Source organism: Pygocentrus nattereri, chromosome 1, assembly GCF_015220715.1.
Source record: "Pygocentrus nattereri isolate fPygNat1 chromosome 1, fPygNat1.pri, whole genome shotgun sequence".
NCBI lineage: Eukaryota > Metazoa > Chordata > Actinopteri > Characiformes > Serrasalmidae > Pygocentrus > Pygocentrus nattereri.
In genome coordinates, this window is record NC_051211.1 from 7,819,994 (window position 1) to 7,843,461 (window position 23,468).

Below are 23,468 nucleotides of genomic sequence, written 5' to 3' on the forward strand. Positions count from 1 at the left end.
CTGACCAATGATGATTGGGCTAGAGGGCAGTGGACAACGGACGGGCTGCAGTCTGTAACTGTACACCTAATATAGTGGACCTCTAAGGTAGAGTGTGGAAGCACAAAGCAGACATTTCCTATAAACTGGACACTAGCAGTTCATGGTACTGGTCTCAGTTGGCTGACCAATGTGTAAGAAAATGTTTGGCTTCACCTGCACAGCTCTTTAGTAGTGAATTATGCATTCTTTCACTCACTCTTAAGCAGATCCGTTTCACAGTGGTCACCCTTTCGTTAACTGTTCACGCTCTTTGGCCTCTAGGCTACAGAGGAGGTACCTGAACCCAGCTGTGCATTGAATGGAGGAGAAGGGGTCCTTGTGTCAAGTGGAGCAGCTGCCCTGCGCATGCCTGCTGGAGCTGGGTACTTACGGGCACCACACGCAGACAACCACTCGCAGCAGCTGGACGCCCGGAGCGTCGGTCAGACACAGAGCTAACGGGGCGGTGGGCGCGTGGTGCAGCAGCCCGGACTGCAGAGCTTCCAGCAGGCTGGAGGGACCCGAGCAGCCCCACAGAGGGGGCGGGAAGGTGCTGGTGACAGGGGGCGCAGGATTTTTCGGCTTCAGACTGGGGAGGGCTCTGGCCAGGCAGGGCACCAGTGTCATCCTGCTGGACCTTCTCAAGCCAGCCTGGGACATCCCTGATGGAGCTGTATTCCTACAGGTAATGTTGCCTAGGGGGTAGAAAGGGCTGCTAGACAGCTGGATGAAACAGAAGCAGCAGAGTGGCAGGTGCAAAGCAGGACAGGTGTTTCCTCGGGTTTCAGGACAGCGTTTTTATGACCCTCGGCCTGCTGACGCACTCAGGTGTCTTGATGAAAGAGTTAAAGTAGAAAGGACTAAAACAGTTATAGTGTTCAGGAACTTTTAATGAGAATGTTAAGTTTGGGCCTTCTTATCACACCTTTGTCTAGAGTAAAGGGGAACATGTTTTATAAAGTAATCTGTGGCAAACGGTTGATAACCGTGGATTGGTTTTGAGTGAAACACCACTACCCCCTTACTGCAGGCTGGGGTTCAATGCTCTGCTAGGGCTACACCAGTAAGACTTTTGGCAGTACTCCTAATGCTACACCTCTGTAACTCTGTTTTAAAAAATGTAAGAGCATCTTCCACGTACGTAAGAGTAAATGTACAAGAGCACGCTTTAGAATTGTCCATGGTAATCAGAAATTAGTTTGAAAAGCACTGCAGTTGTCCTTTATTTTTTCAGTTTAGAGATTTATTGAATTTGTTTGGTTTGTGTGGGGAATAAACATTTAGTCTGAAACAGAAGTAAGAAAACCAGAAACTCTCCATCTAAAACAGCAAGGTGGTCTCAATTGGATACTTATCATTATTACTATCATTATTATTTCTTTACATGCATGAGTGACTTTGTTTATAGCATATAGTATAAAATAATGGTTCTTCAATGGTTCTTTAGTAAATAAAATGGTTCTATATAGAACCATGAACACTCAAAGAACCCTTTGTATGATTTAATGGTTCTTTGTGTCCAGAAGGTTGAAAGGTTCTTCAGGTTGATAAGAAAGAGACAATGTGCTGTAGATGATTCTGTATAGAACCCTTTTTAAAGGGTTCTGTGTAAAGGTTCTTCTACTGTTGTCAAGCCTGTATCAATAGAAAACCCTTTTTTGTTGCTACACAGAACTCTTTTCAAAAAAGGTTTTATATACAACCATACACATTCACATTCTCCATCAATCTGAAGAACAATTTCATGATGCAAAGAACCCTTAAATCATGCAAAGGGTTCTTTGCATATTAAATGGTTCTATATACAACCATTTTCCTTACCAAAGAACCCTTGAAGAACCATCTTTCTTAAGTGTGTAGTGTGTAGATGAGTGTAATAAGTAAGCCTGTGTCTGTCTTGTATATTTGCAGGGTGATGTACGCGACTATGACACTCTGTATAAAATCTGTGCTGGAGTGGACTGTATATTCCACACTGCTTCGTATGGCATGTCGGGCCCAGAGCAGGTTAGTAGAATGTGTCTTGAAGAGAGCTGTGCATAATGAAAGCTCTTGTCAATGTGTAAAGACTGTATACAGTACAAAGTCAAAGGTTTCTTGAGGCCTTAAAAGATCTTTTTCATTGCTTTTACTGGCACATAATGGAGCATTCCAGTTTTCTACCAAATAAAACATAGTATATAGAACAAGTTACATAAATACCATTCAAAATGTGTCCATTCATACCCTTGGGCTGGCTTTACATGGTCACATTTTCATGCAAACTAGTTGCATGTTGTGAGTTGCCTGCAACATCATTTATGTGCAAATTGACAGTACCATGAAGCAATTCCAAAACAAAGTTGCATGAAACATATTTCAGTACTTCACTGGATTATTCACAGGAGAATAAATGACGGCTCAAGCAGCCATTTAAACAGCTGTTAGCTTGCTAGTTAACACTTCTAGTTACAGCTTTCTGTTTGTGGCTCGGAAAACTAACAAAATAATAAACTACCAACCTTGAGCCAGTTGTGGTTTGAACATATGCTCTTCAATGTGGTTATGTAATGCATTATAGCTATTTTATATATGTGCTCTACAATGTTTGACTTGTCCTACAACGTTGAGGTGGCTGAAACTGTTGCAGTTATGTTTCGAGTGAGTTGCAAAAACCTTTGCATGATACAACTCAAAAGCACCTTAGTTTCATGTAGGTTTCAAGCAGCTGGAGTTGCATGAAAGCTTCACCCTGTATAGCCGCCTAAATGCTGCATGCTTTTAGGCAGCTACAGTGTTTCTGAACACAAGCCAGTCTCTGTGCTTTACTAGCAGGGGAAACATGGGAGGGTTGTAACATTTTATCTCAGCCTCTGTAACTTGGCATTTGTTTGTGCTATGCTTTTCAAACTTTTATATCAGACGCTTATGTCCGTCTCTTACAAATAAGTGTAGAAATCTACTGCTTACTCACAAAACAATAATGTTTGTGTCAAACGCAGAGTGGTAATAACCTGCCCCACTGTTGGTAGGTGGAATAAGAAGAATTATTGTGATGCGTTTGTAAAGGATATTTCTTTAATATTTCTTTTTTTTCTTCTTAAATTCAAATAAGGGAGGTGGTGTCCAGCCATGCTTTTGGATATCTGTGGTCTTTAAGAGTTTATTCTTAGCTAATTTAAGGTATCTGTAATTTCCTAAACGCTGGAGCAAGGCTGGTTTGTTATTTCTACTAAACTCTGTGGGGTAGATGTCCAGAAGCAGGTCTGGACACTTCAGATAAGTCAGTATACACTTATTTCAGCTGTTTTATAGAGAGGTTTAATCATTTTTTCTTGCTTTCTGCCTCTTAGCTGAAGAAAGAAAAAGTGGAATCTGTGAATGTTGGTGGCACCAACAATATGATAAACGGTGAGTTTGCTTTTATTTCTCTTCAATACACCAGCAGGGTGGTCAGGTGACGAGTGAGGTTATAGGACTCTTCTGTTGACTGACTTTATTATGGAATATAAAAAAATGTTTTATTACAGGCAAAATACATGTAAATACAGGTAAATAACACAAAATAATGCACAAAATCTACTCTTACTTTAGTCAGTTTCAACAATATTAGTCTTCCAATTGTACCATTTGGACAGAGTACTAGACGCTTGCGGATGTAATGATAAGATCACCAGTAAACAAGAGAATCCAAAACAGGGCAAAACACAAATCGAAGTCAGTGTCCAAGAGAAAAGTCCATACACAGGTCAATCCACACAGGCAAAGGTACAGAAGGGTGAGACCGAAAACGAGATAAACGTAGCCAATGGTCAAAACACTAAAAAGGCAAACAAGACAGAAGAAAAACACTCAGTAATTGCATGGGAACAATATCTCGCAAAGTCTCGATCCCAAGCATGGGCTTAAATACTCTGTTCCTAGTCACTTTGGCTGAGTTAATAATCTGGGGATTGAGATCGCTGATAGGACCGTTGCAAAGTCATGTGATCCTCCAATGAACCCTGAGTGTTTGAGTCCTCTCCTAAGATATAGTCCGAAGTCACATGATAAGTCATGTGATCTCCCAAAGCTTTCTGGAAGGTGAAGTCCATCTCCCCATCAGAGACGGCTAAATGCGTGACACTAATATTGTTTTATTAATCACATTTACATATTCAAAAGCTAAGGTTCCTTTGGCAGGTAGAAGTATAGCATTTAAAGCATGGTGCTATTGTTTGCGTGTGTCCTGCAGTGTGTTGTGAGCGCGGTATCTCCAGACTGGTCTACACCAGCACAGTAAATGTGGCATTTGCGGGGAGGCCCATTGAGGACGGGGATGAGGACTCCGCACCCTGCGTGCCTCTGCACATGGTAAGGGGGAGACTGCATTGGTTATTTAAGAAGTGTTTGGTATCACTTTATTTGAACTACGTAGGGACTTTAGAACACATGCATAACTACTGAAAGTGCTTATATCATGCGTTGACATTAGGAGCTTTAAACTGTGACAGATTTGTTTCTGTTAAGAAGAGCTTATAATGCATAGGTCTAGTTAAAAGTGGCAAATCCTGTATGAGTTTTATGACAGATGCCCTCTTAAATAAAGTGATAGAAGAAAAATTACAGCAACATATGTAGCAAAATAATGATGATGAGGTCACTAGAATATTCCACAGAGGTGATAAATGGTGTTCTTAAAGAATAGAATACTGAACCATTTCTCACTGTTTGCACACTGTGAAATTAGACCTCTGCATTTAACCCACCCGTGCACTGAAACACCCACATACATGCACACTAATGCACAAACACACTAGGGGCCAGTGAGCACCCTTGCCTGGAGCAGTGGGTAGCCCTATCCACAGCGCCCGGGGAGCAACTGGGGGTTAGGTGCCTTGCTCAAGAGCACTTCAGTCACGGACCATCAGCCGAGGGGATCGAACCAGCAACCTTCTAGTCACAGGGCTGGTTCCCTAATCTCCAGCCCATGACTGCCCAGAATAGTTTGGCAAATAATCAAATTTTATTCTTTAGGCTCTGTACCATATCAAAAAATCTGCGCAACCTTAATGAAGACCTGGATGGGTATTCATGGAAAACATTTTGGTTACTATTGACTTCTAGTATTTGTTAACAACATTAGCCTTGTAGCTCCAGTGCTGAACATGCTAGACTAAAGAAGCACCAAACATATCTTGGCAAATCGACTACAGTAAGTGGAGAATTACTTAATTTTGGTCAAAAAAATTCCTTTAACTCCTTGAATTCCTTTAAATAATTCTTCTAGTGTTCTTTAGTAAAGGCAGTGGTTCTAAATCAAACCATGAACACTCAAAGAACCAACTGAATGCATGAATGGTTCTTTTCCTGGTCAGATGATTCTTCTTTATGACAGAAACCCAGCTGTATATGGTTTTATATAGCACCCAAAAACGATAAGAGTGCAGGTTTCTGCGTTATAAGCTCAGTTGCATGAGAATGATGCTTCATAATGAATATAAATAAGTATAGTTATAAATAGAACAAACATCTTTCACTTTATTTTAGGCCAATACATAGGCTTCTTTACTATGGTTTGGAGACTGTGGCTCTGTCTAAAAGACAGGAGGCTGAGCTGGAGGTGGCGGAGATGAAGATGCTGAGATTTTCGTTGGGAGTGACAAGGCTGGACAAGATTAGAAATGAGCAGATCAGAGGGACAATGAAGGTGGAGCAGTTTGGAGATAAAGCCAGAGAGGCCAGGTTGAGATGGTTTGGACATGTGTTGAGGAGGAATAGTGGAGATATTGGGCAAAGAATGTTGGAGATGGAGCTGCCGGGTATAAGGAGAAGTTGTAGACCTCAAAGAAGGTTTATGGATGTAGTGAAGGTGGAGATGGAGATGGTTGGTGTGAAAGTAGAGGAGGCATTGGATAGGGCAAGATGGAGGCAGATGATCCGCTGTGGCGACCCCTAAAGGGAGCAGCCGAAAGAAGAAGAAGAAGAAGAAGACATAAGCTTCTTTACTATGTGTTTCATAGACATCTGCTTTCTTATCGCATACTGACATAAGCTGCTCAGGTAATTCAATGTTTATGTATGTGTTATAAAATGAAGTGTTATCAAATTATTTATACTTTTTATAAGATTTTTTACCTACATAGAGGCCCTGAGCACACTTTTTGTCTTGCTTTAACACAGTGGTTCTGGCTTTTGGTCCTGGATTACAGTGAACAGTTCTGTTTTTTCTGCACTCACAACTCAGAAATACTGAACAGTTGGCTCATGACTTGAATCAGGCATTATAAGGTGAAGGAAAACAGTGAACTTTGCAGGTGGGTCACCAGGGCCAGGACTGGAACTGCTACTCTTACATTAAGTAAGACATTAAGATGAAATGACCCTTATTAGTCACACAATGGGGGAATTTCACCTCTGCTATGTAACCCATCCATGCAGTGAAACACCACATACACACTAGTGAACACACACTAGAGGGGGCAGCCCTGTCCGCAGTGTCAGCTCAGGGGATCCAACCACTAGGGGGGCAGCCCTATCTACACTGTTATGTCAGGAGATCGAACCGGTGACCTGATCAGAAGGCTGGTTCCCTAACCTCCAGCCCATGACTACCCCCATGTTTCGTTGATGTGAGCCATCAACTGGAAGGTTGCAGTTTCAAATTCCATGACTGACTGGTGGTGCCCTTAATAATTGTTTTAATTACTGTGTTAACACAGCTGCTTATAGCGTCAAGAAACTCAAGTTTGTAGATGTTGTTGAGACTCTGTGTTGAGCTGCTAGGGAGTAATGATGAGTAAAAGGAGACAGCTGTGCAGAGATAAAACAGAGGGACAAACAACTGCAATTTACACTGCATATCAAACAGGTACATGTACCACAATAAAAATAGCATTTAAACACAAAGAAAACATGTGTAAATTCTGATGTGCTTGCTCACCCAAAACAAAAATCCAATTCGTAAATCATACACATTTTCATCAAACTATGCTCATCAAAATGCATAGTCCATCTGAGAGTCATCCTCCAAAACAGCCAGAGATTGTAGTTTATATCTACTGTGATGAGAATGATACAGATTTCTCACTCATAGCTCCTTGAAACAAGCAGAGACATTTTGGCCACACTTGTGTTTGTGAACAGAAGAGGAGATGGAGGAGTGGCTGTGGGCTAAAAGGTGGTAGTCCTGTAGTGCCATGTTCACGTCTCCTCCCTGAACTCCAGGAGAGAGGAGTTATGGAAGGTTAATGAGATGGAGTAAGTCTACCTGACTCCTCTTGCATGTGATGCGGTCTGGAGAGTGACACAGGCCATCCACTGCTGGCTCCTCGCCAGCACGTAATGAACACGCAGCACCGGTGAATCACATAACCATAGTGCAAGCTGTAGTGGGTGTCAGTGTAACTCATTTTTCCAGCAATGCTGACTGACATCCAACGACTTTCACCAAAGGATGAATGTCAGTGATATGCTTCTTTGAATATTTCAAATAGTCACCATCTTTAATGACCTGGACCAGGTTCTCTTACACATCTTTAGTGACACTCCAGCCAAAATGAAAAAATATACCTGTCTCTACATCTGTTGTAAACATGCCTGCTTGCCTTATAAAGCAGTTTAACAGTAATCTAGAGTGTGGTTTCTGTCTTTGAAGGCCAGGAAAATCTTCTTATGATGTGTCTTGAAGGTGGAAGTTAATTTTGAAAGACTACAAGTATTTTAGGGTGGATACTTCGGAGCGGACTGTTTGAATATTTTTCCTATCTGGCTGATTTTTTTTTTTTAACAAAGATGACCCACAGAGATGAGATCACTGAGGCTTGCAAGCCCCACACATGTATTTATTAGCCCTTAGATCAGTGGCTAGCATTCAGGACTTTTTGAGCACCAGAAGGATTCCCATCAATTGTGTGATGTAATTGTGTAAGGCATGCTGGGTATTGTAGTAAGAGTTCATTGAATTTCCAGTTGTGGGTTAACAGAACAATAATCTGTGTTTTATGTACTGTAAACGTATTATTTGAAACATTATATCATTTTTAGTGTGTATAATATATAATATAAAAAGTTATTGTAGCTGTAATATATTCTGTAAAAAAAGGTGGCAAAAATAATTCTGCAACAGAAGAACCACTTTAAAAACCTTTCTGTGGATGAACCCCTATTTCTAAGTGAGACGTTCAAAGAACCTCCACATGAAGTGCCTCTAGTAAGAACTTTTAAATTGGGTTTTCTTTTATACTGAAAAAGATTCTTATAAGCTTAACAGTCATAAATCTATTTTTCAAGCATGGTTCTTGAAGGAACCAAAGTGGTTCTTCTTTGGCATTCCTTAAAGAACCTTTAAAGTGCCTTCTTCTTAAGAATGTGGCTTTATGTATTAAAATCAGTGTTGGATGTAACATGGGACAAAGTAACTCATTACAGTGATGTGATTTCTTTTTCTTACAACAGAAGGTAATTACATTTGCATTACAATTATTGACTTGAGAATTATATTACTTGTATTACTCATACTCATGCGTCACTAAGAGAACAGTAAATATTATAATAGTAATTAATTATGCGTGATGCATTTAAAGCATAAATTTCCTCTATATAGATTAATCATGCCTTGTTCTTATGTCATTTGTGTGCTACCTCAACAGCAGGCTACATGAAAGTGAATGTGTCCAGTGTCAAGCAATCAGTCCAAACATCTAATGATGCTAATATATATAATAATTATAATATATAATAAAAACTCATGGCTAAACAGTTCATTTCTGACTCTCACCTTCTCTAACTAAAGTTGAATGTAATAAATCTTCCTAAATCTATCATAAAACCTAGACCTAACCTTAACTTCAACTCAAAACATAAACCTTAGCCAGGGCCTAACACTGTTAATAAGCACTGTTTGTTAACAATTAAAGATTCTGCAAATGAAGTGTGACAAAATATCCACATGCTGTACGAAGGTGCTCTAGCCTTTCTGGAACAGTCATGTAAGCATTATATGAACTTTGTTCATTATGCTGAAGCAACTGTTTTTGGACAGTTCTTTCCTTGTACTTTCCACTTTGTACAGATGTGTGGGTTTCAGACAGTACCATTGAAGCAAAGTAATTAGTAGTGAGATTACTTTTAAATAATCTCATTATAGTCTGAGAGAAGTGATGTGTAGAGGATTACTTTGTCTGAGCGCACTTTTTGCCACTCACATATATCAAAGCTAAGAGTTAGAAACTAACTGTCACTTGTATTGTGATTTGTGTTGTCCTCCGCAGCATATAGACCACTACTCCAGAACGAAAGCTATCGCCGACAGCATGGTCCTAGCTGCCAACGGAAGATCATTAAAAGGTATGGAAACTGGACCTCGCTACTTTCTGAAGCCGATCCTGTTATTGGCATACAGTAGCGATAAGAGAAAGCCATCTCCTTTTTCCTGTGCGCATCTAGAGTGTGTGTGTTTGTGTGTGTGTGTGCGCGCTGATGAGGTACTGAGGTAACGGCTGCTATGGTAATGTGTAGTCTGCAACCGAACCCAGCAGGACCTGCTGACACCAGTTTAAATTTAGACCCAGGCCTAACAATAAGGCAAAGCACTTTGTGAACCTGACACTGCTGTGTCTGAAGCATTCTCCCACACTCGCAGACGTGTGTGAATGTTTATGTGTGTGTGTGAGTGTGTGTGTGTGTGTGCAGCCTGTGTGTTTCTGTAAAACAGAATGGTGCACTTATGTTGTGCTGTGAATTTAAATATGGCTTTATACATCAGTAATGAAATGATTTGGCTGAATCTTGGACATAGTGTGGTGGTTTACTCATTCATAAATGAGGATTACTGGCAAGTTTTACCACTTGAATGATGTGAGGTGTGTACAAGTCCAGTCCTGGAGGGCAGCACAGTGTCCAGCACAGTTTGGAGGTTTCGCAGCTCAAACATTCGCACTTAAGCTGGCACTTAACCGATAAATGTAACCAGGTGTTTTGGAGCAGGTGAATAACCAAACTGTGCTGGACACTGGCCCTCCAGGACTGAAGTGCTGCACCCCTGATTTACATAAACCAATAGCGATTCATAACACTATACAATCCTGCAAAAAATAACACCTGGACTACTCTGGGAGTAATTTTCCCTGATAGACCTTCTAGCTGCAGTTGTAAGGGGACATGAGTAGAGAAAAGACCCAACCATCTAAGCATTGGCCCTTTCACCAGGGTATTGTTCAATCCACGCTGATGCAACAGCGATCCGGGGCCAGGAGGTAGAAAGGAGCACAATTGGCCTCGCTCTTTGGGTGGATAGGAAGGCCCTGCCTCTCCCCATGATTCAGTGCAATGTTAACCAGCACAGGCGTCTGTTAGCTGACCTAACAGAATTGGTGGTTCGTGTTCTCCTGCAAGCATGTTCAACTGTCCAATGATGTTGCATTAGCAGTTTAATAAGATGCGGTGGCACTTCACAACACTAGCACCCTTCTAGTGTTGGTGGTATCCTGTGATTTGGGTGGAATTGCATACGACTGAATGGTGAGAAAAAAATCGAGAAAACCACCACCAACAACAAAGAACAAGCCTCTTCTTCCCACATCAGATTCAGAGTTTCTGCAAATGCCTCTCCTAAAAGTTGGTTTAGCTTGGAACCCAAATAAGTTAAAAGAAATTTGATGTGTTGAGATTCTGATACATGTTCAAGTTGATTTTAATGCAAGCTTTGAATCCTGTTTTCCAATTTACAGTTTTGCAATGGTGTACAATTTATACATGTGAAAATTTTGCTTTAACTGTTAATGTTCCTGATACTGAAGTTAGTGTTGTGATGATTTTATTGAGACTTCTTAACAGTGACATGTCCATTCTTGAGCTTCACTCTTGGAGAATTCCTTAGGTGACAGATGTACAGCCCAGAAGCTGAAGTGAAACTTGAACCAGCCTTATTTACATATTCAATTAAGCACAGCCTGTGGTGTTAGGTCATGATATACCCCCCATCCACACACTATCCATATATGCAGTTCTTTACTTAGTGAATATGGAAAAAGTCATTTGAAGCCATGAGTGCTGGTTTTCCTTGTTGAAGGTGGAGGTCTGCTTCGGACGTGTGTGTTACGATCCTCTGGCATCTACGGCCCGGAGGAGAGAAGGCATCTACACAGGGTGATGGTGGGTCTCTCTTACTCTCTCACTCTGTCTCTCTTCTCCTCTCACACTCTGTCTCTCTCTCTCTCTCTGTTTCTCTCTCTATAAAATAAAACATAAAATATAATATAATCCATTACTTTTGCACAGGCCACATTTTATGCTTTATTTTTCTCAACCAGGGGTGGCCAAACTTTTGGCATACGACTCTATCTTTCTCTCTTCTTACTTTCATTCAGCGTCTTGGCATCATTCTCTCTTACTTCTGTCTTTTTCCCCTCTTCCCATCTGTCTCCCTGTCTCCCTGTCTGTCTGTCTGTCTGTCTCTCGGCGTGCCACTCTTCAGTGCACAGCCGGGCAAAAGCTGTACAATATTGTACAAATGGCCTCTGTGAGAAGCTCCAGTTACAGCCCTGTTCCTCCTGGGACTCCCACTGACCGAAGACACACACACACGCACACACACTCACACAGCTCACACATGGCTGCCTTTCCTTATTCTGACTATTTAGTTACTCTCAAACCGCTGAGGCTCTTAGAGATAAAGGCTTGCGCAGTTTGTATAAGTTAACTGCCCAGCGTCTCAGTACACAGAGTCATCAGCTACAAAGATACACGTTCAATGATGTTGAAGTCTGGACTCTGGGATGGTCAGTCCATTGTTCTGAGAACAGCAGCTTGCTTGTTTGATTTGCAGATTTTCTTCTCCTTGTCTCAGTGAGAGCTTCTTGACAACCACACATCCTTTCAGACTCAGTGTTGAGTTGTCTTATCACAGTGGAAGGATGGACAGAAACCTCTGAAGATCTGAGTTAGAGTGGAGCTTGATTTTCTCTCAAAGATGAGAGCTTTAAGTGCTGTTTATCTGATGGGGACAGTGTTGAAGGTCTACCAGGTAATGCACAATAGGTAGCAGACCCATTTTCTCTGTGTCTTTTATCCTGTTAACTGTTGCCCCATTTTGCCTGAACCAGCATACCCAAAGTAAGAGGAGCGCTGTTCTCATGTACTTTGGGCTGCACTCATGATCTTGGTTTGATTTGAAAAGTAACTCAACCATCAAAATTATTGTATGAATGACTAACACAGAGTAACGGAGCCTGGAACGGTGGAGTTTATTTCTGCCTGACTCATAGATCTCTTGCCGTGTTATCAAGACCATGTTTTAGATTACGCTGTCTCTGGAGATGGCGGCAGGGCTTTGTAAACAAGGATCCACAGGTTTGCTAGCATTTGCTCATTCTGTGCTTATGAGACCATCATTAATGCTGTGAATAACAGATCATAAAATGGTTATCTGAGATTCCTACCACTGTATATGCCTCATCATATTGCTGGATGATTTGAAACAGAAGTAAACACTGACAGAAGTGTGTCGGTAACCAGTCCAGTGATCTAGATAAGGTTAATACAATTTTGAACTTTTGTTTTGGAAGCTCCTGTTTTCACTTATTTTCCTTTGACCTTCCTCTTCCTAATGTAAGTGGATTATCTTACATTTATCTTATCGCTGCTGTCGGAACAAAACCTCGTATCTCCAAAATGGTAACTTTACAGGAGAAGGAAAAAACATACTTTATTTTTAATGTGAGTCAATGGAACCAGACATTTTTTGTCATTTTGGATCATTTCTGCTTGTCCAATTATCTTGAAATGTACACACAATATATAGGACAACAGGCATTTTCAAATTATATCAAAAACTGAACTATGGCGATGCAAGGTTTTCTTCTGACAGCAGCGTCTCCTCAAAAATATCCCTTGAAAAATAAATAACTTATACTTAATGGCTTTTCACTGGAAATTAAATAAATGAAGGGTGGTCTTTGACATGGTACTGTATGTCCACCGCAATCGGTAGTTTGACAGACTTTGACATTCTGGTGACTGCTTTGCCACTGTTTAAACATTTTCTTGTAACTCCACCTGCCGACACAGACTTTCTAAATCTTTTTGAGTCTCTCAGTGTTTCTTCCTCAGGCTCTTAGGTGGGGCTTCCCTACCACTGTCTTCCCTAAGCAACACTCATTAGGGGGCTGAATGCACATTTCTGGAAAGCTGCTTTGGAAAAGTATCTGTATTAAAAAGCGCTGTATAAATAACATTGAAAGAGAATTGAATTGTTTAAAGCAAAAAACTGATGTCACTACATTTCCTCTCCTCTTTTCTCCTCTTCTCGTAGGTGAACGTGGAGAGGAGGTTGTTCAGTTTCAGTTTTGGGGATCCCAATGCCAGGATGAATTGGGTGCATGTGGATAATCTGGTGATGGCCCACCTGCTGGCAGCGGAGGGCCTCACGCCAGAGAAAGGCTGTGTGGCAGTAAGTGTAGCTACAGAGGACACAGCTTTTGTGCATTTCAGTTTCACTGCAGTAATCGTTTTGCCTCATTTCAGAACGGACAGGCGTACTTCATCAACGACGGTGAATCTGTCAATGTCTTTGAATGGATGACTCCTCTGGTGAGTAGCAGTGTTTCCCATAATCCATAATGTCATTGTATTTGTGTTTGAACACTGATAGTGGGACATGCTGTTTTGCTCTTAATCCAGTGTAAACACTGTGGGTTTCTCCCTTTCTCTGAACAGTTTGAAAGACTCGGCTACGGTCGACCGCTGATCCGCCTCCCGGTTTCCCTAGTGTACTCAGCAGGTGGGACATCAACACTGCATTGTTCTTAGTCCATTCAAAGTGTTTGAACTGCAATATTTAAAAAATGTATTTTCTGTATTGACAAGTTTAGTTGATTCATCACAGGGTTGAACTCAATTTTTTGATCAGTTAAACTTCCTCTATTGCAGCTGTTTTAATGGAACGACTGCATGTGGCTCTGAGGCCTATAGTGGAGATTCCTCTACTTCTCACCAGAAACGAGGTAAGCTCTTTTTCTTCATTTTCCTTTTTCCTCTGCCTCTTCCTTTTTTTTGCTTTTTTGTACAGTCGTTCCCTTGTAGTTTCTTTCAGTGCCGGTTTACTGAGCTACAGTTAGATTAAGGCTTTAATGATTAAAATAGGTCATGGTAATGGTAAATTTCAGAAAATCAATATTATTAGCCAAGATTATTTATATATTTATACTTTACAGTGCTTCACTGACTGATAATAACATAACGGATGATAAAGTAAACAGCAAAAACTTAGAGTTTTAAATAATTGTAACGTTGGGGAGCGTTGAAGAGGAGGCGGACGCATACGCTGAGATAAGCGAGATTTATTCGTGGCAAATCCAGGGTCATGGTCATAACAGTCCAAGGTCGTATAGCCAATACGGATCGAACGGGAATTAGACGTGGTAAATGGAAACAGACAAACACTACACGAGAATCTCATACATCAAACATACAACCTAAATGAAACATCATAGAACAAAGACCAGCGAACACAAGAGGCAAACACAGGGCTTAAGTACAAACAGGGATGATGACAGAAAACAGATGACAGGGGCGGAGTCAAGAAAACAAGGGGGCATGACAAAGAACTCAAAACAAGGAAGCACGTGGATGTCTGGGAGGGGCCAATCGTGCCAGTAATATAAATATAAACCTTTGTGATGCATTTGGTAGTCAACGTCATGACCATATTAGGAGCTCAGGATCTCAGCTGATTTCTCTGATAAAATCAATCATATTTTCAAAAGGTGCTGCTTTCACTCCATGTGGTAAACGGACATAGTCTTAAAATTCAAGTAAAAAAAATTTTTTAGCTTTATAATTTATTTAATAAAATGTCAGTTTTTTTGGTACTGTTTGAAGTATTAAATTCTAAGATGGTTCCAAAACACCACTGTTTATATTAAACTACTTCAGATCAGTCCGCACACCACAACTGCTCAGCTGACAGTGGTACTGTGGTGACAAACTGACCACAGCAGTACTGAGGACAGCAGAACTGATGAAGTGAAACTCTTTTTTTTTAAAAGGTCAGGCAGTGCAAAGACTGTGTAGTCTGTAAGCGTAAATTCAATGAATTAAATTATTTGAGCTCATATTTCCCCTCCTATTATGTTGAGGTGTCAAATTGACCCCTTTAGAGATTAAAAAACACAGGAAGGGTTAAAACTTTTTGAAGCATGAAAACTTTTTTTTTCTGGACGTATGGCTCATTTAGTGCGTTTAGAATCGAAAGGGAACAGTAGAGATATTTTGTTTGTATTAATCAACATGACCCCATGTATCAAACATCTAGTTTTTGCCAAGGTACAGAAAAAGTTTGAAAATGATTTTGAATACGAAATTAGTGAATTGTTATAAGTAAACCGTGATCTGGAAGAAGGGAAAACATGATTACATTAAATATTGAGTAAATTAAGCTAAAGATAATGTTTGTGGAGAAAAAATCTATTTTATAACTACTATGGGATGGTTAAACATGCATCGGGTCAATCTGACCCAGGAACATAATTGCTGTTTTTTGTAGTTGAACAACATGAGGGTTAATATTAATACAGGCAAAATTTGTAGCTAGAGTAGGACAGCTTAGGTTACATGTTCCTTAGGTCAGATCCTTGTTTAGGTCTCAGAGAGAATCTGTCTGACACCACTGCTGACCAGCATTAGTAGCAAAACAAGCACTATTATATAAATGCATGCGCTCACTGGCCACTTCATTAGGCACACAATATGCTGCCATATATTTATAAATCCAATATGTAAAACAGGAACGGGGGCATTAAAGGTCGGTTAGATGTGAACACCCACACATTGTCTAAGCTGCTTGTCTTTCTGGGTCTCGGGGGAGCTGGAGCCTGTTTCAGCAGTCATTGGGCGGAAGGCAGGAGTCATTGGCGGTTACCAGTCCATCACAGGCTGATTGGTCACTCATGTATAGAATTGCATTTAATAGTACACCACAATCTAAAACCCAATGACATTCATACTTAATTTTATAACTAATAATTCCAATAGCCATGTTAACCAGGCAGTAGTGGTGGGCAATATGAGGTTTTATCATCATCATGATAAATTACACAATATGCTGTTCTGAGTATATTGTGGATATGGTTAGTACTTATAGAACATTGGCCAAACATGTTTCATTACAAAGGGAGCAGAATTAGCCCTGTTTGATGGGAATTAGTGCAGTACAGCATGTAAAACACTCAGCAAAATTGTATTCATAGTTTTTGATAGCCTTTTACTAATGTGGCAATATTGGTGCATCGTGTCTTTTCCAGCTTATTAAACCTCTCAAAAAGAAGTCTTGTGATAAGTACTGCATACCATGAAAATGTCTTCATATTTTATGATTTATATTTGCCATAACACCCAGCCCACACCATGTCACATAGTTTTAATCTGAACAGTAAACAGTAGAAGTGACGGTGATAGTATATTCATATAACACCTGTAATAAAAATTATTTTAAGGTCCCAATATGAAAAATGTGGCCAAGACGGATACAGATTTTATGTGTTCATGTTTTTGTTCCTCGGTTTTAAGGTGGACCCACCGCATTATTGTCTTTTTAATTCAATACAATAAAACAATTTATGCAGATATTTTTATTATTAAAAAAAACATGGTATTTTATGCTGAATATTAGATTTTTAATATGTTTATATGTACTATGCTGGTACTGTATTTTGATTCAGCAGCTCAGCCTTGGTTGCTATGTTATAGTTAAGCAGACAGTGTCTTATGTTAAGGTGTCTGGTGTCTTACGGTCTTTCCGTTCCGAAGATCATGGGTTTGAGTCCCGGCAATGTCACAATCAAAAATGCCACCAAGCATTGGTATGATATTGGTGATGTATTTCCAGTGCTAACTGCTAATTTTGGCCACTACCATGACAGGACATTCCCACTCTGTATGTCCAAATGTATGAATAGTTTGCCAACTTGATACTGGCGATAAGCTACTTTGAAATCTGAGAGAGAGAAAGAGTGTGTGTGGCCAGTGTCCAGCCGCTGTTGACCGGTGTGGATGCTTTTACAATGAGGAAGTCAGTGTGGGGAGCGAGTCAAGTGTGTGTGTGTGTGTGTGTGTGTGTGTCTGCGAAAAGCCTTGGAGGAGAGTCCAGTGCACTCAGTGCTAACTGGGACTCCTTACAGCCTGAAACGTGAGAAGCAGTAGCCGGGCCCTGAAGGGGCGATTCTGCTCAGCTGCCAGCAGCACTGATGATTGCTGCGTGAATAAAAGATTAGCGCTGGCTCCTCAGCAGCTCGCTGAGTTTTAGTAGAACAGCGTAGCAAAGTGCCAAACAAAGCATGCCAAAGTCACTCAAAAGGTCACAGGCAAAGGAAAAGACTGATGCTAACAACATGCTAACAACAAGTGGAAGGTAGTATGAATCAATTTACCTAATGCTAACTAGCTCCTACTTTTATTCATGGCCAGGAACAGGAGCTTTTTAGACTGGATTATTGCTTCAAATTGTAATACAAGCATTACACTTGATACTCTGTCAGTCAGCTTCAATTCTCTGAAACATTTGGGAAAGTAGGCCTGTTAATCCCACAGTCAGACCTCCAGCCAGCAGAGGTCTTGTCACTCTAAACAGAACCTCTGGTCTGTGGAGAACTAAAGCAGGACCACATTAGTGGCCAGCATTATGGAAGACATCATTTTTTCATTCTTTACTATTCGAACTGTGTGAAGTGTTTATAGTTTTTACTTGTCTGTCCACTAGATGGCGCCAGATAAACTTCAGAAAGGCTCCTGGTTACGTATCGCAGGGGTTGAAACTGTGATGAAAAGTCTGTCTTGCAAAGCAGGATTTCTTGCTTAGGCAGCTAACTTTAAGCTTAGTTCAGTCTAACACTGGGTTTACAGTCTCACGGTGTCTTTTGCTGTATTACATCACCATGGATACACTTTACCCGCTCCAGGGCAGGTTTAGTCTGATGAAGCCAGATGTGATCTTGTCATAAGAAGTAGTGGGTGATCATGCACTCATCTACACTTTCCAATGAACAGCAATGCTGTTGGTAGACTGTGGATGTAATGTGAGTTATCGTTGGTGAAAAGTCCCTCCAAAGACTTCAACCGAGCATGTCGCATGTGCAGAAAACACATTGCGTGCTGCAAAAGTACATCTTGTGAGAGGAAAATGGTTCCATTAGCTAGGGATAGCGATTTGGAGCTTACTTGGCTTGTATTGTTGTTGCATTCCAGATCATCTGTTGGGCGTATAGACTCTGGTCCTTCTCAGGTCACTTAGTGACCTTATATAACTTAATAACTTAATAACTTAATGTTATTTTTTGCTAAATCAAGTAATTTGCTGTTATACTGTTTTTTACAGTATAGATGCAATAAACAGGTCTTTCAAAAATGAGGACATTGATTGGACCCACCAGAAAATTATTCATTGTGTTCTGGGAATATCCTAAATCAGTCGCGTAGTTTGTTTGTCAAAGAAAGTAAAAGGCATCACTACATGAATATGCAGAAAATAAAGCATTTTTAAAGGTAAAAAGCAACTGTAGCCAGTGTCACTATAGCTTATAGTAAGTCATACTGTGCTGTAAACCAAATTGGTTAGAGTGTATGACCTTAATAGAGACCTGGATGATGTTTGTGGGGTTGAGAGAAGTTTTGGACATGTTTACAGAAATGTTATATGCTATTTGTGTGTCTGTTGAGTTCTAGTGTTTGTTTGCAATGTTAGCCTTGTTGCTTCAGTTTCTAAATAAGCAGAATTGGGACTCCAGACATGGCTTGGCTGATCGACTCCATCTGTGGTAGAATTTAAGTAAACGTGATTTTTTGTCAGATCATTCCTTTAATATATTATGTTTTCAGTATATTGTGTGGTAGCAACACATTTGCAACAGTACTTTTGTCATAGTTTCATACAGTCTCAATACAGGTTTTTTGGGATATGATGGGGCGTGAGATGGAGAAAGTGGGTCTGTGTTTTTGGGTGGTGATGGGACAGTTGCACTGGCACCAGGCCTGATGGAGAGTTTCCATGCCGATACTCAATCTGTAGGCAGTAAGAAGAGAGAGGTGCTGGGGGTGTCCTCTTGTGCCAGTAGAGCAGGAGGCCGTAAGCCCGCTAAATGGAAAAGTAATGCCACCTAAAACGAGGTCATTAGACCTGTTAGAAAATGTGACCCTGAAGAATTTGATCTGTTAGTGGCACATCCACTTCTCACACCGGGTCCAGCCAGGGTGCGACCTGGTAAGACCTTAGGTCTCTGAGGGTGAGGTGAAAGCAGTGTGTCAGTTGGTGCCAAATGTGTGAGCAGGTTGCTTTGTTCTAAGATATTGGAGCTACTTTTTGGTGGAATAAACTGCTAATTTGGAAAACATTTAGTTCAGTTTGCTTGACTTAACTTTGCAAAACATAAAGCAGTTCGATACTTGAGGTATACTCAAGAGATACTTGAGATACTTGAGATAACAGGCTCCCTCTCATGTCATATTGCTTAATTATATAGCAAAGTTCCTCACTCCCAGTGCTTGCCAACATTTTTCCTGCTCTGTAATACCTAATTCATATTCTGGCTGCAGGATATACTAAACTGTTTTTTGGATATGTTGTATGTTACAGGGTTGCAGGATGTATTGCAAGTTCAGTGCATCTTCAATACTGCAAAATGGCAACAGTTCAATACTCTAACTTTAAATACTTTAAATATTTTCACTTCTTAATATGTATCAACTAGCACCATGCTGACATTGTATTTTGCCTAAATTCTTAGAAATAAAGGTGCCAAAAATGTTCTTTGGAGCAATGCTACTCAAGGTCATTTGAGGTCAGCTAAGGAGCTGATAGAAGTAAACTGGAGCAGGGAACACATTGAATATTCCAATGCTGTGGCTCTCTGGGGCTGAATGTGGAACTCTGATGTACTGCATCTTTGATTGAGCTCATGTTTCCAAATGTTCCTCTCTGAGGGTTTATCTCCGCTTTGGCCTCAGTGCATATGTTCTGAGATTACAGGAACATATTGCAACATCCTCTGACAACAGAGGCCCTTGTCCTTGACACTATCTTCTCATCTCTGGCTCAAATGTAGCACCTGATAGCACACAGTTAGGCTGTAGACTCTCACTGCAGTAAACATGGACAGCTTGAGATTTACTGAAAATTTTGTTTGCACATAGAGAGAGAGAACAGCATTCTTCCCAGCATTCTTAGCTCTTAATGTACTTGTTTTTTATTAGTTCATCTTCACATAGTACCCTCATTTTAAAAGGATACATTTTGTATTGGATAGATTTTACAGGACTTAGAACTATTTGGCATGTTCTGTAGAGTTGCATTATACACTATATTGGCAAAAGTATTCACTCACCCACCCAAATCATTGAATTCAGGTGTTATTATCACTTCCACGGCCACAGGTGTATAAAAACAAAGTGGAAGCAATTGGTAACAACAGCAACTCAGCCACGAAGGGGTAGGCCACGTAAAATGACAGAGTGGGGTCAGCGGATGCTGAGGCATATAGTGCACAGAGGTCACCAACTTTCTGCAGAGTCAATCACTACAGACTTCATGTGGCCTTCAGATCAGCTCAAGATTACTAATAACAGAGAGCTTCATCGAATGGTTTCCATGACCGAGCAGCTGCATCCAAGCCTTAAATCACCAAGCGCAATGCAGAGCATCAAATGCAGTGGTGTAAAGCGCCACCACTGGACTCTAGAGCAGTGGAGATGTGTTCTCTGAAGTGACTAATCACGGTTCTCCTTTTGGCAATCCGATGGACGAGTCTGGGTTTGGCGGTTGCCAGGGGAACGGTACTTGTCTAACTGCATTGTACCAAGTGTAAAGTTTGGTGGAGGGGGGATTATGGTGTGGGGTTGTTTTTCCGGAGCTGGGCTCGGACCCTTAGTTCCAGTGAAACGAACTAATGCTTCAGCAGACCAAGAGATTTTGGAAAATTTCATGCTCCCAACTTTGTGGGAACAGTTTGGGGACGGCCCCTTCTTGTTCCAACATGACTGCGCGCCAGTGCACAAAGCAAGATCCATAAAGACATGGATGAGCGAGTTTGGTGTGGAAGAATGGTCAAAAATTCCCATAGACACACTCCTAAACCTTGTAGAAAACCTTCCCAGAAGAGTTGAAGCTGTTATAGCTGCAAAGGGTGGGCCAACATCATAATAAACCCTATGGATTAAGAATGGGATGTCACTCAAGTTCATATGCGTGTGAAGGCAGAAGAGCAAATGCGTTTGCCAATATAGTATATCTTTAAGCCTCTTCAAATTAATTGCCATTAATTTTTTGATTGAGTGGTGTTCTCTCACTGCCAGCATGCATTAAACAAATACATTGTATAACTGTTGGGAATCACTGTGGTGTTAGCCAATCATGACTGCTAGCCTAGCCAATGATTTATAGGCTAAGGAATACTACCAACCTGACATCATCATCATCATCACTTTTATTTATATAGTGCCTTTCCCATGCTCAAGGACGCTTTACAATCAAAGAACATCAACACATTAAACAACAACACATTAAACAAAAGGACAATACAGGTAAACATTCAAGAACAACGATAACACAGTGAAAACAGTGAGCACGTCTTTAACAGAGATTTGAATGAAGACAGAGAGGTTGCATCCCAAATAGACTGTGGGAGAATATTCCATAACTACTATTTTAAATGATTGACCACCCTTAGAAACCAATTTAAATCTAGGAACATGATGAAGGCCTAGATTTTGTGATCTCAAAGTACGGGATGGGACATATAGATGAAGAAGCTCTGCCAAGTATCTGCCAAGCATTAATGTAACGAACAAAATCTTAAAGAGAACAGTGATTCTATCTTAATTCAGCATGAAATGGACACTAGTCATGTGTTTTTCTACCTCTTCTGCCAAAGAAAAGAAGCCAAACTAAGGTAGACAGCCAAGCAGCAACCTGCTTAACTTTAGCCTTACGCTTGTTGTCCTCCTCATCTGAGTCATTTCTGTCATTTGAGAAATCCATTCACTCCATTGTGATGATTTTCTGAAAAATGCAAAAAATCTGCAGTAGGATATTTAGCCTTAGTTAGCCAGCTATTCAGCTTCTGCTAGCAGTAATATCAGTAATGTCTCTTTCCTCTGCAGTAAAGAAGAATGCTAACAGCTTAAAAAAACTCCTTCTACCTTCAAGATACATCATTGGAAGTGGGTTTTCCTAAGTTTTAAACCAGTAAATCTCACTCTAGACTACTGTGGTATACTTTTGTGCTCAAGTTTACCAGTTTAGCATACAATCATAGAGAATCTGTTCCTTACAATATAAGAAGTATATATGCTGATGCTTTATGAACAGGATTTTCACTGAAAACAACAAATCCATGGAATCTTAATGCTGGCTAATTTCATCAGCTAAACTACATTGCATAACACATGGTCCGACCATGCTACCAATGTCCTACATGACAAAGTCACCCACGCATCCATCTCTTTCTCAGGTAAGAAACATCGCTGTCAGCCTCACGTTCAGTATCAAGAAGGCACGTCGGGAGCTGGGCTTTTCCCCAAAGAAGTACAGTTTCATTGACTCAGTGGATGAGTACCTGCAGAGCCGACCGGTTCGCTCCAGTTCCTCCCTGCTGGACTCACGGCCCTTCCTCTTTTTCCTGTTCATGATGATGGTGGTGGGGTTAACCATCCTGGTGCTCTGGTGGCAGCATTAACCCGAGCACCTCAGCCCCAGGGTCCAGTTCTTCAGTACAGTGACCTCTCTGGATCATGTTTAGCTCTGCAGTGAGTTGTGAGGTGTAAATAATATGGTGAGTCAGTGGGACTGCAAAGAGTAATTGAAAAAGTAAACAAAACAAAAACAAAAGCACTCATGCTCTGTAATGTTCATATAATACTTATGATCACTGTGACAGATTGTAGTACACTACAGGAACCATAGTGGGCGGTATAACCTCAACTTGTTGATTTGTTGCTGTTAGAACAAAAACATGTATCTCCATTTTTGTCATTTTTCAGTTTTTGACATAATTTGAAAGTATCCATGGTCCTATATATTGTGTGTAAATTTCATGATGAATGGACCAACAGAAATAACCCAAAATTACTTGGACAAATGTCTGGTTCCATTCACTTGCATTAAAAGTAAGGTATTTTTTTTTCCTTCTCCTGTAAAGTTGGCATTTTGGAGATACAACGTTTTGTTCCGACAGCAGCGATGAGATAAATGTAAGATAATCCACTTACATTAGGAAGAGGAAGGTCAAAGGAAAACAAGTGAAAACAGGAGCTTCCGACACAGAAGTTCAAAATTGTATTAACCTTATCTAGATCACTGGACTGGTTACCGACATACTTCTGTCAGTGTTTACTTCTGTTTCAAATCATCCAGCAATATGATGAGGCATATACAGTGGTAGGAATCTCAGGAAACCATTTGGTGAGAAAAACATTCTTAGAGGTGCAACTGTTGACAATGTATA

At 40.6% G+C, this 23,468-nt stretch overlaps 1 protein-coding gene across 1 annotated transcript; it reads left to right on the forward strand.

The window, feature by feature from the left end:
• Positions 1–253: 253 nt before the first annotated feature.
• sdr42e2 (short chain dehydrogenase/reductase family 42E, member 2) lies at positions 254–22,902 on the forward strand. The gene is made up of 11 exons (XM_017700519.2): positions 254–706; positions 1,933–2,028; positions 3,354–3,411; positions 4,235–4,353; positions 9,252–9,327; positions 11,051–11,133; positions 13,292–13,429; positions 13,504–13,569; positions 13,696–13,759; positions 13,909–13,982; positions 22,476–22,902. Exons 1-11 carry the CDS (start codon positions 341–343, stop codon positions 22,698–22,700), a joined length of 1,365 nt encoding a protein of 454 aa, XP_017556008.1. The 5' UTR covers positions 254–340; the 3' UTR covers positions 22,701–22,902.
• Positions 22,903–23,468: the final 566 nt, after the last annotated feature.